We start from the raw sequence: 19,793 nt of genomic DNA on the forward strand, positions 1-19,793 counted from the left end.
GGATGATCGACATGCTAAAGGAGCACTCAAGGAAGATAAGGCCATTTTGAAGAAGTTAAATGAATTCTTTGCATCGGTCTTCACTGCAGAGGATGTCAGGGAAATTCCCTCACCTGAGCCATTCTTTTTAGGGGACAAATCTGAGGAACTATCCCAGATTGAAGTGTCAATAGAGGAAGTTTTGGAAAAAAAGATAAATTAAACAGTAATAAGTCACCAGGACCAGATGGCATTAACCCAAGAGGTCTGAAGGAACTCAAATATGAAACTGCAGAACTACTAACTCTGGTACGTAATCCATCACTTAAATCAGCTTCTGTACCAGATGACTGGAGGAGAGCTAATGTGACGCTGATTTTTTAAAAAGGCTCCAGAGACAATCCTGGCAATTACAGGCCAGTGAGCCTAACTTCAGTACCAGGCAAATTGATTGAAACTATAGTAAAGAACAGAATTATCAGACACATATATGAACATGGCTTTTGTAAAGGGAAATCATGCCTCACTAATCTATTAGAATTCTTTGAGGGGGTCAACAAGGGTGATCTACTGGATAGCGTGCACTTGGACTTTCAGAAAGCCTTAGACAAGGTTCCTCACCAAAGGCTCTTAAGTAAAATAAGCAGTCATGAGATAAGAGGGGACATCCTCTCATGGATCAGTAACTGTTTAAAAGACAGGAAACAAAGGGTAGCAATAAATGGTCTTTTTTCAGAATGAAAAGAGGTAAATAGTGGTTTCCCCCAGGAATATGTACTGGGACCAGTGCTGTTCAACATATTCATAAATGATCTGGAAAAAGGGGTAAACAGTGAGGTGGCAAAATTTGCAGACAATACAAAATTTCTCAAGATAGTTAAGTCCAAAGCAGACTGAGAAGAGTTACAAAGGAATCTCACAAAACTGGGTGACTGGGAGATAAAATGGCAGATGAAATTCAATGTTGATAAATGCAAAGTAATGTACATTGGAAAACATAATCCCAAGCATACATACAAAATGATGGGATATAAATTAGCTGGTACCACTCAAGAAAAAACTTGGAGTCATTGTGGATAGTTCTCTGAAAACATCCACTCAATGTACAGCAGCAGTTAATAAAGCTAACAATATAAGGAACCATTAGGAAAGGGATATCTAAGAAGACCGATCATTATCATACTACCACTATATAAATCCATGGTACACCCACACTTTGAATACTGTGTGAAGTTCTGGACATCCCATTTCAAAAAATATATATTGGAATTGGAAAAAGTACAGAAAAGGGGAACAAAAATGATTAAGGGTATGGAACAGATTCCAAGTGAGGAGAGATTAAAAAGACTGGGACTTTTGAGTTTGGAAAAGAGATGACTAAGAGGGGATATCATACAGGTCTATAAAATCAAGAATGGTGTGGAGAAAGTGAATAAGGAAGTGTTACTTATTCCTTCACATAACACAAGAACCAAGGGTAACCCAACGAAATTAATAGGCAGCAGGTTTAAAACAAACTCAAGGAAGTACTTCACATAATGCACAGTCAACCTGTGGAACTTGTTGTCAGGGGATGTTGTGAAGGCCAAAACTGTTATGAGGTTACAAAAAGAATTAGATAAGTTCATGGAGGATACGTCCATCAATGGCTATTAGCCAACATGGTCAGGGATGCAACTCCATGCTCTGGATGTCTCTAGCCTCTGATTGCCAGAAGCTGGGAGTGGACAACAGGGGATGGATCACTCGATGATTACCTGTTCTGTTCATTCTCTCTGAAGTACCTGCCACTGTTGGAAGACAGGATACTGGGCCAGATGGACCATTGGTTTGACCCAGTCTGGCCATTCTTATGAGGCAGTAGTTTATCTCCTAAGTCTTTGGGAATGAAAATACTTATATACCTAAACAATATTTTCGATTGTAACAGAGTCAGAAAACTTCCTAAGACTGTATCTCGGCCTAGGCACATCTGTAATAGACACTGGGTTTTTTAGCAAAGTATAGAAAAATATTTTAATTCCTTTCTATCCCCTGCTTCAAGATGGAATCCATAATAAACATGCGCCAGGAAATATCTGTTGTCTCTGCCAGAGAACATGAGCATGTTTCTCAGAGGAAGTTGCTTTTCCCCCTTCCTTTCCCTACTACAGGAACATCCAGAGGTGTTTGTTGGATGCAAGAAAGACTAAAAATCTGGCAAACAAGAAGCAAGAGTTCACCTCTGACATTCTCCTTGGCTGGAATTAGTAATTTGGGATTTACTGATGACAAACACTGTATAAGAGCTAGGTGTTAATAAATAATACATAAATTAATAATTAAAAATAATAATAAAGTATAAGAGAAAGAACTTAATGATATTAGAACCCATGTTTTTCTAAATTTGCCCTCTCCAGAATTCTGGAAACAGATTACTCCAAGATAGGATGGGGAACCTCTTTTGGGTGTTAAAGAATAACTGGGTTACTTTTCAGAATGTTCACTAAGCTTGAACATAGAAGTTCTTTCAGTCTTGAATACTCTCAGGAATTCATCGACGTTTCCATACAATTGGAAGAAATATTCTGAGTCCCTGGGTGTGCTCCCAATTTCTGTATCTATTTTCATTTCCCCACTACTCCAGAAAGTCTTGAGAAAGATAATAAAGGACCATCAATGCCAGGGCTTTGTGATCCTACCCCTCTAGCTTTCCAGACTATAGTTCAACTTAATCTTACAATTCCTGACAGGCCTTCTTGTAGTCCAGGGCAGCAGAAGAGCAATACCCCAGTGAAGTACTCCTAATGATTTCATGCTTGCTATCTAGGATCCTTGGAAAATACAAACCTTCAGTAACTGTCTATTGAACTCTTGATTTCATGTTGGAAAAATGCAACTAATAAATATAATAACTGGTCTTATTGGGATTTTGTTCTGTGGGAAATATCACACTCAGCTTTTTAAAAATTCTATTTTAGGAGTTTAGCTTCTGATAGACTCTGCCCTGACTTCTGTTTTTCTTGGAAGAAACTTCCGTTTTTCTTGTTTCTAGACTAGTGAGTTCAGGAGATTGGTCAGAAGTGCTTCTCTAGTCTAACCAGTAAAGACCATGTAAGTTTGTTTTGAGATATTAATGCTTAAGTGACAAGTCATCCTGCAACATCAAACATGTAGCTGCAAAACTGACTTTCTTTTTTCGGGGTGGGGGTGGGGAAAGGAGCTTTTAGCTCTAAGTTGGAATCTAAGAACCAGATCTGCCAAAGTCCAATGGACCCTGAATGAAGAAAAATCCTTAAAAGGAAGAAAATAGTTCCCCTCTGGGAAACCTAACACTCACCTAGGATAAGTCTGTACTCAGCCACTTGCATAGATGCATAAGCCTTCCTCCTTTTCACCTGCAATCCCCATTTAGCAACCACTATAATTGCAGTTCTTCTGCTCTCCTCAGCACATGGACTGCTGCATGCTAGCACTCCTTAGTATGCAAACTACCCAAAACACGTGTGTAGACCCTGGCGTATCACAGAAGAGTACATACTACATTCTCTAAAGGGACAGTGCTGTGTGCATGTCCCCCCTACTCCTCTATGCTGAATGCTGGTGCAGCTTTGCATCATTCTCTATTGAACACTGTGCCTAATAGCCTTAGAACATAACCAGATATTGCTTTATCTTGTTAAAATAAGCAAGTCCCAAAAGTTTGTGTCCCCTTTGTCCTAGTAAATCACACTGAAATATTGAGGTCTGTTGATAATAAGAATGGGATAGACAATCTTTCTATAACCGCTGCACCTTTCTGCAAGCCTGTCAGATCTAATACCACAGAAGTTTGGGAATAAATCCCATATGAAAAGAGCAGGCACAGAAATGTCTAAGTCTGATGTCCATTGCTGCAGTCAACTGAGGGTGTGACATTCACAGTACTGTCAGGAGAAGGAGCTTCTGAGTGCTTGGTCTATGCCTTAAATATAGGTCTTCTGCCCTTGAGATGTTTGGTTTTATTGGGTGGGCAAATCTGAGAACCAACAACCACAACTTATGTGGAGAAAAGTAAAAATGTACCTTTAAATCTATTACAGTGGAACTCACTTCTAGTGTACTCAGAAACAGTGAAAATCTCTACAGTGAAGACCTTCAAGTCCCACATTGTTCAGATTATTGCAGCATGCAATTAATATTCTGATTGTAAAATGAATCTGCTTGTTTTTTTATAAAAACTCATTTCACTATAAGAGAACTCAGGTGTATATATACAGAATGTTAAATGGTATTGATATGATGGACTCACAATAATTCTGCCTTTCATCCTTTAATTATTTTACAAGTCTCATAACACACTTTTGATGTATATAAATATTATTGAACCACTTTGCAGATGAAGAAACTGATGCACAGAAACTATGTTGGATTCTTGAGGGAACATTCAGTCTCTTTGCATTGCCAAATCTGGCTGTTATTTCTTCTACACATTCTCCAAAATCCATTCTTACCTCTCTAACCCCACTGTCAAAACCCTCAGCCATGCCCCAATAATCATACATCTCAGCTTCTGCAGCCTCTTCTTCCATGACACATCCCCTGACCTCTCCAGTCCATCTAGAATGCAGTTGCTAAACTCATCTAAGTTTCCTGCCTTTCTCAGCAATCCTCATTAAATCCTGTTACTGGCTTTTTCAAACTATTCTCAATCAAATTCAAGCTTCTTGTTCTCACTTTCAAAGTCCACCACCACCACCACAATCTCATATTATTTCTCTGCTAGGATATGCTTTTATTCCCTGCTCACTCCCTTTACTCCACCCAAGATGCTCTCACTTATAACTTTTTCCTACTCTTGGACATCGGACATCTTCCATGTAACTCCTTTTCCTAACTGGAAATCTTTTCTAACCCAGTCCACCATGCTTCCATCCTTTCTTCCTTCATATTTCTCTTCAAGACACACTTTTCCCATGAGGCCAATGTAAACTAATCCTCCCCTCTTCGTACCTCCATCTGCATTTGTGTGTACATGTGCACATACTTAAACCCACAAACCATCACATCACCCACTACTGGAGATGTTTGCTGCTAGACTGTCATATAAGCACACAGCCTTGAGTTCATTATGGACTCCTGTAATGAGGTGCACCCACCTCTCGCAAGCACCCCCTGGTCGAATGTGTGTTCCTGCAGTCTCTCAGTTTGTGGTCCCTCTTGAAGGGAATGGGAGTTTGCCCATTAACTTCAATGGGACCAGGATTTCTCCTCTGGTTCTTCAGTTCAGGTGGTAGAGGCTCATGCTTTTAGGATGTTTTTCTAAAATATATATGTGAGCTCAACCACAAGATATGTGGTTGGTGCAGGAATTACTGGGTGAAATTATATGGCCTGTGTTAGGCAGGAAGTCTGACTAGATGATAATCATTGTCCTTCTGGCCTTAAAATCTGTGGTTCTATGACAGAAGGAGATGGTTTCAGTGATCAGATAATGTGGTTGTGAAGATTTTGATGAATGCATCTTGAAGGGGTGTGTGTGTGTGCGCGCTGTGGCATAACCCTCTTTCTTCCTTCATACACTCAAACATATGCACATGCATGAATACACAAATACAGATACTAAAGAATATGAGTATGAAGAGAAGGCCTCATGAGAAAAGTATGTTTTGAACAAAATGACTGAGGAGGAAAGGATGGAGGGCATGGCAGATTGGGTTATCAAGGGAGGTACTGCCATAGGTATGTATGTAAAAATATGATTGCAGAAGGAAGATACAACAGGGCTGGTTAATTTAGAATACTGGGTGGAGCGAAAGGGCTGAGAATATAAGGTTTACATAGTATCAGGATATTAGATTTTCACACTTAATAAAAGAATTATCAGGACCACTTTTCTATTGTGCTTTTCTGAAATCTTTGCAGAAATTTGGATTTAAAATCTCTTACCTGTTGTGGATCTACAGCATTCTTTTCAAGAGCTGGGAGGATGACAGGCTCTTCTTCTATTACAGCCTGGCCTTCTAGTACACTTTCTGGCCTATGAGATTTGATGCCTTTCTGGGTTGCTAAAGCACCTTTTCTTTTGGTCCCTCCAGTTTCTGGGTCCTTCTTTGTGCTGCTTTGGCTAATCTGACCTTTGCTTGCTGGCAGAGAGATAAAAATGTCAACTTTCAGTTTCCTGGAATTCTATAAATTTAGTAGAATCAGCTGAACAGACACAGACACATATTGTAAAGAGAAAGAGTGACTTTAGTCAATTTTCACTCAGTTCATTTTGCTCATAAGGTTCTAATTAACTCTATGACTGTGCTAAAAATCAGCCTAATTCATTTTTCTTCTGCACTGGAAATCACATATCTCTTTAAAATATTTATTTTTCTTAATAACCAACACAACATTTGTTGTACCCGGCATTGCAGACTCAGTTGCTCTGTAGTACATCTTTTCTATACATTCTGATCTAGTTTCCAATATATTCTTGCTGAACATCACTCTATGGCCCCAATTGACTATTGCTCTGTATGATGATTTGGGAAATCTGTCTGTCCATTTTATGAATTCTGGTAGATAATATGAAGTTATGAAACTGCTGTATCATGGAATGCCTTTGAGTAGATGTGGAATTCACCACTGCTGACTGTTGGTGGGTCTCTCCCAGACAAGATATGATGGTAGGTTGTTAGAACTAAATGGCTGCCTATTGGGGCAATGGGTTAGCTGAAGCCTAAGGAAAGCTACTTCCTCCTGCTTATCTGCAGGCAGGAGGGAGTGGAGAATAGAAAATTCCCAAACAGGACAAAGGACAGAGGTGACAAATCAAGGGTTTAAAAAGGACCCATGGGGGAAGATTATCAGAGCCACAAAGGAAACATTGGGCATGAGACGGGGAGAGAACAGGGATTTCCTAGCTGGTGGCTGGCATTTTGCGAGTGGAAAATTACCAGTATTGATTTCTCTAGTGGAATCTGACTTGCAAGGCTCCAGACATCTGCTACTACGCAACAGAGGAGCAACACTATTCAAAGTCAGCTGATTGAATATATTGGTCAAGAAATAACAGCCATATAAAAAACAATTCAACAATTCAAAGTTTGGGAGCATGATTGCAGATGAATCAATGGCCAATGTGGGAAAAGGAACAAACAGTCCTTTGTTTATAGTACTTGCACAATAATATCAGCAACGAGGACTTCATCCAGCATACAAAAATCACTGTTGTGCTTTTGATGATAGCAAAAATAACAAAAGCTCCATACTTTTACTGATGGGTTGATCAACATGATACTGTCATTATTTCCCCACAACCTGTCCATAGACCTTTGATACTCTGAAAGATGTAAAACACTGCAACATGAATATTTTTCTTTATTATTTATCTGACACAGGGGAACGAATCCTCAGATGTGTTAGAAAAGCATAGCTAGATCCATTTTCTAGCTAGAATATGCTATTGTAAGGGGACTGTTGTCCCCTTACTAAAACTCAGTGGGGGTGTTTTGGTTGGCTAGCTCCCAGCACCAAAAGAAAGGGGAAGGGTCAATGGGAAATCAGGAGCCTGAGACTGACAGTCCCCAGGAACAATGGGGAGAGGCCAATACTCCAGGTCAGCCTGATTGACAGGGTGGACAGGCTAATCAGGGAGTCAGGAGGCCAGGGGGGTTCCGTCCTCCGTGTGAGCTGGAATTGCCTGGGTCAGACAGACTGAGGCAGAGCTAAGGAGAAAGCAGGGGCCCACACTGAGCTGGGGAGAACAGATCCTGTGCTGGGAGCAGGGCTGCAGCCCCAAAGCCAGAGAGACAGCCCAGGGAGAGCAGATCCTGTGCTGGGAGCAGGGTTGCAGCCACAGAGCCAGAGTGGCCAGAGAAGCAGCCCAGGGGCTGGAGGCAGAGCAGCAGCATCAGTGCTGAGGCAGAGTGGAGCCGGAGCTAGAACAGTGGAGCTGGGGCTGGGCCTGGGGCAGTCTGGAGCCGGGTGCGGTGAGCAACTGGGGCCAGCCAAGGGGGGACCCTGGGCAAAGGGGCCACCGCAGAAAGACACCCCCAGCCAAGGGTCCTTGCAGGGCAGACTGGGAGGGGGATCTTAACCTGACTGGGGGCTGACGCTGGGAAGAAGGGTCCCACTATCCAAAGCCCGGAGGTGTGTGGCCACCACCAGAGCAAGTGTCCAACCCACAGCATCCCTGCAGCACAGCCAGGGCCTGAGAAGGAGATCTGGGACCTACAAAGAACAGACTGTGAACTGCCCTGATGTTCCAGAGACACTGTTTGTAATGTTCCCTGCCACAGAGCAGGGTGAAGTGTTTTCCTTTAACCTTTCCCATTTTCCCTTATTCTTTTTTAAATTAACTGCTAATTAAATACATTGTATTTGCTTTAAATTGTATGTAATGATCATTGGGTCAGGGAAGTGTCCAGTGCAGAGAGAGCACCCTGGAGTGGGAACACCCTAGGTCCTAGGTGACCACAGCAAGGTTGAGGGTCGAGCCCCCCAGGAATCCTGGGCTCAGCCTTGTTGGGGTTACAAGGACTCTGCCAGACAGGAGAGTGGACGGGGAGTCCTCGAGGGCAGGGAGGTTTCTGGGTAACGGAAGTGGGAGTGAGGACTCGGATCCTTCCGCTAGCCCATTTCACCGGGGTAGTGCAGAAACCAGGAAAGTTCCCCACAATAGCAGGACCATTCCCCTGCTTACACTATGTCTGGCAAAGGGGCCACTCAGGATTGATAAACAACCTGTTCAGATGATCTGAGCCCCCAGGAGGTGGGCCTCTTTCAGAAGTACAGAGTTGCTGATGTAGAAGTCCCAGAGCAGGATTCCTTTCTGACAGAGCAGTAAGGGTCAAGCCCCTACCTGCTTGTTTGCATTGTTGGTGAGAATCAATAATCCCCTTCCCCTGATGCAAGGAAGGAATGCTAAACAGACAGCCCACAGCTCCCTGATGTTTATATGTAGACTGAGATCTTGGGGCAACCAGAGACCCTGCATCTATAGTTGTGCCAAGTGAGCCACCCCACTCCAAATCTGAGGCATCTGGGACTAAAGTAAGAGAGTGCTGAGGTGAGGGTGAAAGGAACTCCCCTGCATACATTGGTTGGATCTAACTATCAATCTAGAGGGGAGATGATATCACTTAATACTTGCACTAACATGTCTATGTGATGCTTTCTCAGAGAATATACTTCTGCCATCCAGCCCTGAAGGAATCTGAGGTGCAGTCTGCCATACTGGACCACATAAACGCATGCTGCCATGTGCCCCAGCAGCTTTAAATAGCTTCTCAGCATTGTGAGAGGATAAGCCTTTAAATCCAGAACGAGGCTCCGCACTATATGCAATCTTGTCTGAGGTAAAGCAGCTCTGGCCATCGTTGAGCCCAGGACTGCGCCAATACATTGTATTTTCTGTACTGGAGCCAGGACTGACTTGTCTGAGTTGATCACACATCGAAGGTGGACCGGAATATGCAAATGATGGACACCAACTGTGACTTGGATTGACATTTTATCAGCCAGTCATCCAGGTAAGAGAAAACATGGATGTCTAATCTCTGGAGGAATGATGCTACCACTATCGTACACATGGGTGAGCTAAGAGACCAAAGGGGACAACTGTGAACAGATAATAATGGCCGCTGATCACAGAATCATAGACTATAAGGTCAGAAGGGACCACTATGATGGTCTAGTCTGACCTTATAGTCTAGTGCAAAGAATCCTCCAGCAAGTGACCCGTGCCCAACGCTGCAGAGGAAGACAAAAAAAGCCCTCTGCCAATCTGCCCTGGAGGAAAATTCCTTCCCGACCCCAAATATGGCGATCAGCTAAACCCTGAGCATGTGGGCAAGATTCACCAGCTAGACACCCAGGAAAGAATTCTCTGTAGTAACTCAGATCGCACCCCATCTAACATCCCATCACAGGCCACTGTGCATATTTACTGCTAATAGTCAAAGATCAATTAATTGCCAAAATTAGGCTATCCCATCATACCATCCCCTCCATAAACTTATCAAGCTTAGTCTTGAAGCCAGATACGTCTTTTGCCCCCACTGCTCCCCTTGGAAGGCTGTTCCAGAACTTCACTCCTCTGATGGTTAGAAACCTTTGTCTAATTTCAAGTCTAAACTTCCTGATGGCTGTGGGTATGAAAACAAATACTCATATCCCTTGGAAGGGATGAAGTATTTACGCTCAACGCCTCTGCCACAGAGTTTTTATATTGTTCTGCACCGTCTTGATTGGGGCAGAGCCATCCGTGATGGACCTTCGGGGGCGAGAATGTCCACCATTGGGTCCTCGGTCTCGAGAACCCCATGCAACCCCATGTTGTGGGCGATTCACTTGAGGTGGTCTTGGTGCGCCCTGTGATCTATTGGAGGTGGCCCCGAAGCTGACGCCCCTGCTACAGCTTCGTCTGGGGAACAAGATGAGGTGGCTAGTGGAGGTACTGGGTCCTCCTGTTCCTCTAAGTCTCTGACCTCCTCTTGGTCAATACAGACCATTGTGGCCACTACAGTTGATGCCTGGGGCTGTCCTGTGGCGGAGACATCTCGTCCACAACTCAAGGTTGAGGGGGCGGTTGGGACAGGGTGGCCTCGGATCCCCGAGGGGCGGGTCTGTCCCCAGGAGAGTGATACGGCTGGTGTCCTGACGCTACAGACCTTGATCCCCTTGACAAGGTGCCCTGGGATTGATGATATGTCCAGGGGGTCCAAAAGGGCCACTGCATCAGGGGTTGCCCCTGCTGTTGCCAGTTCAGTGGCACCTCCCTTAGTCACCTCTGGGATTTATGCCGACTATGTCTTGAATAATATGAGTCTTCTAATATGAGCCTTCTTCTGTCACTTGTGCGACACTGGAGAAGTTGAGCAGTGCTGGCCCGCTGATCCTGGTTGCAGCACCGGAGAGCGCTGGTGCTGAGGGTCTCTTGTGCTAGAGTCCTTCCTCGGCACCGTGTTGCGTACGGATGCCGGAGCACTCCGTACGGATGCACTCGGTGCCGGATCCTGGCACTCTGCAGCCAGTTGCGGGTGAAGAGCAGACTCCATTAAAAGCTATTTCAGGCAGAAGTCACGCTCTTTCTTCACTCTTGGCCGAAAAAGTTAACAAATTCTGCACCTTTCGGTTTAGTGCGCCTCCCCCAGACACTTTAAGCAAGCGTCGTGGGGGTCACTTGTGGACATAGGCTTATTACAAGCACTGCATGGCTCAAAGCCTTGGGCTCGCGGCATGCCCTGGAGCCCAGGGAAGAGATAGGGATTGGGGATGTACCCCGTTCCCCACCTACTATCTAACTAAACTACTAATAAAACTAAACACGAACTAGATCTAACAAGAAAAGCTAAGGGAGCACTTACTGAGCAAGCTGAGCACTGTTCCAACGGCCGTCACAGTAAGAAGGAACTGAAGGGGGCTCGGGTCTGCAGGGTTATATATAGAGTGCCATGAAGGCGCCACTCCATGAGACTCCCTAGCCGACCCAACAGGAGCTGCTAAGGGAAAAAGTTTCTAACAACTGTGCACACGGCCCGTGCACACCTGATTGGAATCGATGTGAACAAGCACTCGAAGAAGAACCTCTGCTCCTTCTCGTTGGGAGGTCTTGGTCTCAAGGAGCAAATCCTGGAAAACGCTAAGACTGATGAGGGCAGAACTCCTTCTGCTTCACTGCTGGGCTGCAAATGCAATGCAGGGATTTCAGGGTTGATGTAGAATCTTTGAGACTATGCAGATTCTCTTCCATCTTTTCTGAGAAGAGCAAATGGTAGGTTCTGGACTGTCTGTTGCACTTTTGAAAGGAGGCTAGAAGAACGTAAGCAGGGTGAGCACCTCATTGTGATGACAGAGGTCATGCTTCATGCAGCAGAATCTGCTGCATCGAGACCTGCCTGTAAGCAGTTCTGGCGACCAATTTGCCCTTCTCTACTAAAGACTGGAACTCCTGTTTCACCTCATCTGGGAGCTTGTCTTTGAATGCTGAAACTGTATCTCACATGGTAAAATTGTAGCATCCCAGCAAAGCTTGCTAGTTTGCAATATGATGCTATAATACACCTGTAGAATAAAGCTTCCTCCCAAATAAGTCCAGCTTCTTGTCCTCTTTATTTTTGGGCGTTGAAGTCTGGTGTCCCTGTCTTTCCTTTTCATTGGCTGCTGCCACAAGTGAGCCTAGAGGAGAATGGTTAAGTGCTCACACGCCTGAAAAAGGACATAGTACTATCTCTTCACTCTTTTTGCAGTCAGAGGCAGGGAAGCTGGGGTCTGTCAGAGGACATTGGTAAGCTTCAAGATAGCCTCATTTATTAGTAGAGCTATTCTAGCTGGAGCTGCAAATATCACATCCACCAGCTTATGGTATTTTTCCCAGACCCCCTCTGGGTGGATATCGAGGGTCACAGCCATCCTCCTCAACAGCTCCCTATAAGTCTTAAAATCGTACGGAGGAGCAGAAATAGGGTCTGCTACAATTGCCTCATCTGGGGATAAGGAGGAGGAAGCTTCAGGTAGCAGGAGCTGGTCCAGTTCCTGCTCCTCTTGCAGCGGTTCATGAGATGGATCCCGACTCTGCTCGGTGCTGGCCTTGGTACTGATGCTACGTTGCTTGTGGAGACAATGCTCCTGAGGCCCAGGAGATGGAACTAGCTGAGATGGCTGTGGGGACATTCTTGGTTGCATGGGGGAAGGGAACCTCACAGCTTCAAAAAAGGCCAATGATACAGCCCCAGACCCCATCTATGCGTAGTCCAAGGGTCCACTCCTATTAGCTTCCTGCTGGCACTGAGGCAGAAAGCAGGGCGGACAGGTGATATATCCCTCCTGACGAGACTGGCAAGGTTGGGATACATAGGATCCCACTTCAGAATCGGATGAGGAAGCTTCTTCTTGAGACCAAGCCCGTGCTGCCCCCATTGGTATGTTGGTGTTGAGGTGAAGGTGTTGGAGGTGGTATCTTGGGCGCTGAAGCTGGGTGAATCTCTTGAACTACTGGCACTGAGAGATTTAACATCTCTCTTGCAGCCTCAAATGCCTCAGGAGTATATAGTGCCAGGAAGACACTCTGTGGCACTGTGGTATGAGGAGATGCCGATGAAGATGTTTCAGGAGCCAGTTTCAACAGGCTCTGAGTCAGCAAACTCCCCTGTTTAGAGGTGTACTCTGGGGAGTGCTTCCTCCTTGAATGCCTTCCTGGGTTTGACATTGCACTCTATATGATTTTATGAAAGTAAGCTGATGAGTGTAAATATAATGTAACTAAAATATGCTTCATGCAAAAGGTCTCTTGTAAGGTATCATTACAAAGCTTATAATCTACTGAGTGTGGTCATCCTATTTGTATAAATGTATCACTCTTGTATCTGAAACTAGAAATATGAAATGTAACTCTGAGGGCCTATTGTAATTATGCAAAGTGTGGGCCATTAATGGTGGTTTGGAATCTTGATGGCTCCCATCAACCAGGACAACTGACTGTGGATGGCTCTGTTTGCAGGCAGGCCTTCCTGTGAGTCAGGCTGGGAGGAATGAAGGCTTGGGGTCTTACAGTGACATGTGATCATGTCACCTGAACTGGAATCTATCTTTAACCTGGTGTTTTTCCATTGAGAAGGAAGGGTGGGAACCCAGAGGGACAAAGGATTCCCGCCTTATGCAAAAGATATATAAGTGGGTGGAACAGAGCAAAAGGGGTGGCCATCATGAGAAATCCCCTAGCTACCACCTGAGCTGGAACAAGGGCTGTACCAGGGGAAAGGATTGTGCCCAGACTAGGAAGGCGTCCAGTCTGTGAAAGAAACTTATTGAAACATCTCTGAGGGTGAGATTTTATCTGTATTCAGTTTTATTACCGTATTAGACATAAACCCTTTATAGATTGTTAGATATATTAAGAATTTAATAGGTATGGTATATTTCATCTGAATTGAAATTACCTGAGCACAGTAGTGAAAGTGTCTGAAATATGCTTAACAAATACATACTTGATATGAATTTAATCATAATAATTGCTTTACAACAATAAAATTAAACAGCACTTAAGAATCAAATGTCAATCTACTAGTTCAGGAAGAAAGCTAGATGCTACATTTGCAAGAGCTGACACAAATCTAGGTTCAGTTTTTGACTTCCAATATTTAAAAGCTGTTATGGAAAAAATGAAAAGGTCTACTAAACTGTAGATATGGCTAGTGGTAATAAAATTAACAGGAAAGAAAACAAGCTAAGCAAACATTATAAGTTTCTCAGTCTGAGACAAAATTATTCAGATAAAAGATGAGAGAGAGAGAGAGAGTGTATGTATGTATAGTAACTGACAATTAAATTTAGTCCCAAAGGAAATTCTGTATAAATTGCAATGTTCCCTCTGAGATAACTTTTTCTCAATATTTCTGTTGGCATTATAATGAGCTGCCAATATTGTTATGGCTATTTATGCCCTCTATAAATCTGGTACTATTAGTAGTTCCTTCAGAATCCTCTATTTCCATGAAGAAGGTTGTAGGGGAGCCGGGGAGGAAGAGCCAGGGATAAAAAATAATGCTTATCAAGAGGTATTTTCTAGACTAACAAACAAAAGAATGCCTATGTTTTAATCTCTGAAGATCAAATGGTAAGAACAAGATTTGAGAAGAGAATATATCTCAGTTCCCTCTGACAAGGGAAATGTGTCCACATAAAAATCTTAGAACTAAGGATCTGCCTTAATTATGGCATAAATCCAAATTCCTCATAGATGAGTCAGAAAACTAAGGCAAAGGTCACAGGCAAATAGTAATGCCAGGCAACTATGCAACCAACCTCACCTCCAACTCTCCCTGGGGCCATCAAGCATGATCCTGCATTCCTGGCCCCATGTCAGAGCGGAGTGTAGAAGAGAGCTGAAATTCACAATGAAATGAGGGAAATTACATAATTCATGGAAAAATTGGGAAAAAATCATAGTTCCTGTGTGTGTTTTAAAGGTTATTCCTTATTTAAAGCCATTATTAGAATGCATATTCCTCTTGAAATGCAAAATAGAATACTTACACTGAGAACTTAAAGGCCTTTCAGTACACAAGAAATTAAATGCAGGGATGACAGCATGGCCCTTTCCAACAGTGCTCACAATTTCCTCCTCACTATCGAGGACTTGCAATTTAATGAACACATCTGATTTAGAGGTTTGTACCTGCACTGTAGCAATATGTGATGCTGTGACTTTTACTGCATACCTAAAGAGGAGAAAAATTCCAACATAAGCAACTAAACCAGATTGTTCATTGTTAGAACGTCTAAAACCCAATTAAGAAAAGCATCTTCATTCAAAAAAGCACTAAACCACATACTTAAATAATTGGAATGGGCTTAGCACGTGCTTAAATTGTGTCCTGAACTGGAGCCCAAGACACTAAGGGTATGTCTACACTACGAGAGTAGTTCGATTTTACTTAAATCGAATATGTGGAATCGATATTGCAAAGTCGAACGTGTGTGTCCACACTAAGGACAGTAATTCGACTTTGTGAGTCCACACTAACGGGGCAAGCATCGACATTGGAAGCGGTGCACTGTGGGCAGCTATCCCACAGTTCCCGCAGTCCCCGCTGCCCATTGGAATTATGGGTCGAGCCGCCAATGCCTTCTGGGTAAAAAAATGTGTCGAGGGTGCTTTTGGGTCACTGTCGTCATCCGTCCGTCACTACCGCCGTCCCTCCCTCCCTGAAAGCGCCGGCGGGAAATCAGTTCGCGCACTTTTCTGGTCAGTGACAGCGCGGACACCACAGCACTGCGATCATGGATCACGCTGCGACCATCGCTGCAGTTGTGGCCGTTCTCAACACCTTGCAGCTTATCATACACCTTTCCCTGAGGAAGATGCAGAGAAATCGGGCGAGGAGGCTACGGCACCGCCGTGAGGGCCTGAAGTCGGAGAGTAGCACAGAGCTGTCAGAAACCACGAGCCCCAGCGCCCAGGACATCATGGTGGCAATGGGTCATGTGGATATTGTGGAACGGCGATTCTGGGCCCGGGAAACAAGCACGGACTGGTGGGACCGCATAGTGCTGCAGGTCTGGGACGAATCCCAGTGGCTGCGAAACTTTCGCATGTGGAAGGGGACTTTCCTCGAACTTTGTGAGTTGCTGTCCCCTGCCCTGAAGCGCAATGACACCCGGATGCGAGCAGCCCTGACTGTCCAGAAGCGAGTGGCCATAGCTCTCTGGAAGCTTGCAACGCCAGACAGCTACCGGTCAGTCGCGAACCACTTTGGTGTGGGCAAATCTACCGTGGGGGTTGTTGTGATGCAAGTAGCCAACGCAATCATTAAGGTACTGCTCTCAAAGGTAGTGACCCTGGGAAACGCGCAGGTCATCATAGATGGCTTCGCCGCGATAGGATTCCCAAACTGCGGTGGGGCTATAGATGGGACTCACATCCCTATCCTGGGACCGGACCACCAGGCCAGCCAGTACATTAACAGAAAGGGCTACTTTTCAATGGTGCTGCAAGCACTGGTGGACCATAGGGGACGTTTTACCAACATCAACGTCGGATGGCCGGGCAAGGTTCATGACGCTCGCGTGTTCAGGAACTCTGGTCTGTTTAGACGGCTGCAGGAAGGTATTTACTTCCCGGACCACAAAATAACTCTTGGGGATGTGGAGATGCCTACAGTGATCCTCGGGGACCCAGCCTACCCGCTAATGCCCTGGCTCATGAAGCCCTATACTGGCGCCCTGGACACAGAAAAGAACTGTTCAACTACCGTCTGAGCAAGTGCAGAATGGTGGTGGAGTGTGCTTTTGGCCGTCTCAAAGGGAGATGGAGAAGCTTACTGACTCGCTGTGATCTCAGCGAAACCAATATCCCCATTGTTATAGCAGCTTGCTGTGTGCTCCACAATCTCTGTGAGAGCAAGGGGGAGACCTTTATGGCGGGGTGGGAGGTTGAGGCAAATAGCCTGGCTGCTGATTACGCCCAGCCAGACAGCCGGGCGATTAGAAGATCCCAGCGGGACGCGCTGTGCATCCGGGAGGCTTTGAAAGCAAGGTTCCAGACTGAGCAGGATAACCAGTGACTGTTAAGTTTGTGGACACAGAAGCTGAACCTCCAGTTACATACCCCCTTCACCCCCTTCCCAAAAAATAAAATCAGTTCTATTTTGTCAATGAACACCGTTGTCTTTATTACTGTTTTCGCGGGAATGTTTTAAACCGGGGACGCAGACTGTGGCGGGGGGCGGGTTTAGTGTTCTGATGCAAATGATGCTTCTAAACTCCAGGAATGACAGGCTCTGCAGTGGTGGACTGGTTGTTTCAACGGAGCCTGCCAGCTCTCCTGGGCGGAACTGCGTGTATGTGTCAGCTATGTGAGTTTCTGCCTGGGGGAGGAGGGTTACAGATCCCCTGCTGCGTGGCTCTGTGATCCAGGATAAGGACCGCAGCATAAGATCTGTAACTGCCCTCCCCCGCCACAAAGTCACAGAGCAACCCCCCCCACCCCCACAGGACATGAAAACCACCTCCCAGACTGACCAGGGTCACTAGTGACTGCACTGTGTATGTGTCCTGATGCTGGACCTGACCCCGCCTCTGTACCCTGCTAAAGGTGACTGTCCTGTCCAATTACCAAGCCCCTTCCCCCCCTTCAGACAGACTCTCCTCCAAAACAAAGTCATGGAAATAGTAATTAACAGAAACGAATATTTTATTATGAACCACACATGAAACGTGGGGGGCTTCTGTGAGGTGGGTAGGAAAGGACTTTTCAAATTTTGGGGAATGAGAGCCTTCTAGTGCTAGAGCAGTCTGCAGGTGTTGACTGAAAGTTTTAACGGCCCTTGCCGCCCCTCCTTCTTTGTATTTTGGGTGAGGGGGGTGTGGGACTTGGTGGCCGGGGAGGGCGGTTAGAGATAGACTGCAGCGGGGGGCTCTGTCCTCCTGCCTCCGGTCTTGCAGAACATCCACAAGGCGCCGGAGCGTGTCCGTTTGCTCCCTCATTAGTCCAAGCAGCTTTTCAGTAGCCTGTTGGTCCTCCTGACGCCACCTCTCCTCCCGTTCCATGACTGCTCGGTGCATTTGTGACAAGTTCTCCCTCCACTGTGTCTGCTGGGCTGCCTGGGCTCGGGAGCAGTCCATTAGTTCTGAGAACATGTCTTCACGCGTCTTCTTCTTCCTCCGCCTAATCTGCGCTAGCCTCTGGGAGTGTGCTGACAGACTGGGTTGGGAGACAGTCGCAGATGTGTCTGTGGGAATGGGAAAAAGGGAGTGAATTCCTGAGACAGATAAATGAAGTTGTGTACAAAGAACCTAGTCTTTCTCTGTGAACAAGACCATGCACTGCACCTCTCACATGCGCACTCAGGACAAGGTCGAATTTTCGGCCCTCGCCTTCAGTGCCTGGGGTCTTGCAGTGGTCTTTGCAGTGGTCTTGCAGTGATCTGAGAAGCGTGGCAGGACACCTGAACTTCTGTAGCAGGCAATCATGGTAAGCCCTAGACTTGTGGCTGCTTAAAACTTTAATAGGAGCACTGGCCTCCTGTCACATTGAAAGCAATGCCAGTAATCAGGCAAGCATGAACTCTGCCCCTGTCCCACCCCCTCGCGGCTGTCCCAGGGAAAGATCCCTGTATGCTGCCCCTCTCCCTCCACCGCGTGGCTGTAAAGCAGTCCCAATACTAACATTCCCCTCCCTAATTCAAAGCAGGGCATCATGAGCGACATCACCCTCATGAGGATCTCGGAGAGCGAGAAGGAACGCATGCTGAGGGAAAGCATGCAAAAACCAGGGCCGTATGCCGCTATGCTCTGCCGTGCGATGATCCCTGAATACTTGATTGTGTCGTGGCGGGGAAACGTGTGCTACCACGGAGGGCCCAATAAGATCACCCTACCCAGGAACCTGATGAACAGGCTGGAACTGTACCTCCATGAGACCTACGAGGAGTTCTCCTATGAGGATTTCGCGTCTATCCCCGGCCATATTGACCGGATTTTCGCGTAGATGCACTGGGACTAAAGAGTGGAGCGTCTTGGGCTGCATAATCATGAATAACCGGACATTGTAAAAAATTTTTTAAATAGTTGGGACTAAATAGTGAAGAGCCCAAGGCAGAGAAATCATGAGAAACCCTTTGTTGATATTGTAAATATTCCAGTTTTGTTGCAGATAAATGTTTACATGTTTAAAGCACTTTAGGAAATAAGCCATTGTTAATATTGTAAATAATTCAGTTCTGTTAAAAATAAATGTTTAGATGTTTAAAGCACTTACTGCTTGATCCTTCCCCTGATTCTGTGTCCGGGGTAAGGGATGGGGACGGTTGGTAGGGGATCTCGGTAAGGGTGATGAAGAGCTCCTGGCTGTCAGGGAAATCAGCGGTGCCAGCGCTGTCGACTGCATCGTCCTCCTCATCTCCTTCTTCATCTTCCCCGTCCGCTAACATGTCCGACGAGGAACCGGCCGCGGACAATATCCCATCCTCAGAGTCCACGGTCACTGGTGGGGTAGTGGTGGCGGCCGCACCTAGGATGGAATGCAGTGCCTCGTAGAAACGGGATGTGTGGGGCTGGGATCCGGAGCGTCCGTTTGCCTCTTTGGTTTTTTGGTAGCCTTGTCTCAGCTCCTTGATTTTGACGTGGCACTGCGTTGCATCCCGGCTGTATCCTCTCTCTGCCATGGCTTTAGAGATCTTCTCGTAGATCTTTGCATTCCTTCTTTTGGAGCGCAGCTCTGAAAGCACGGACTCATCGCCCCACACAGCGATGAGATCCAAGACTTCCCGATCAGTCCATGCTGGGGCCCTCTTTCTAGTCTGCGATTGCACGGCCATCTCTGCTGGAGAACTCTGCATCGTTGCCACTGCTGCTGAGCTCGCCAC

General features: G+C 45.7%; 1 protein-coding gene across 1 annotated transcript in view; it reads right to left on the minus strand.

Moving 5' to 3' along the window:
• The window catches only part of ADGB (androglobin), a 219,879-nt gene that overhangs the window by 42,398 nt on the left and 157,688 nt on the right, over positions 1-19,793 (minus strand). Inside the window, 2 exon segments of the mRNA XM_026649581.1 lie at positions 5,887-6,083; positions 14,962-15,146. Of these exon segments, the coding sequence (XP_026505366.1) occupies positions 5,887-6,083; positions 14,962-15,146 (382 nt within the window).

Source organism: Terrapene carolina, unplaced genomic scaffold (assembly GCF_002925995.2).
Source record: "Terrapene carolina triunguis isolate 2854851 unplaced genomic scaffold, T_m_triunguis-2.0 Scaffold85, whole genome shotgun sequence".
NCBI classification, from domain to species: Eukaryota; Metazoa; Chordata; order Testudines; family Emydidae; genus Terrapene; species Terrapene triunguis.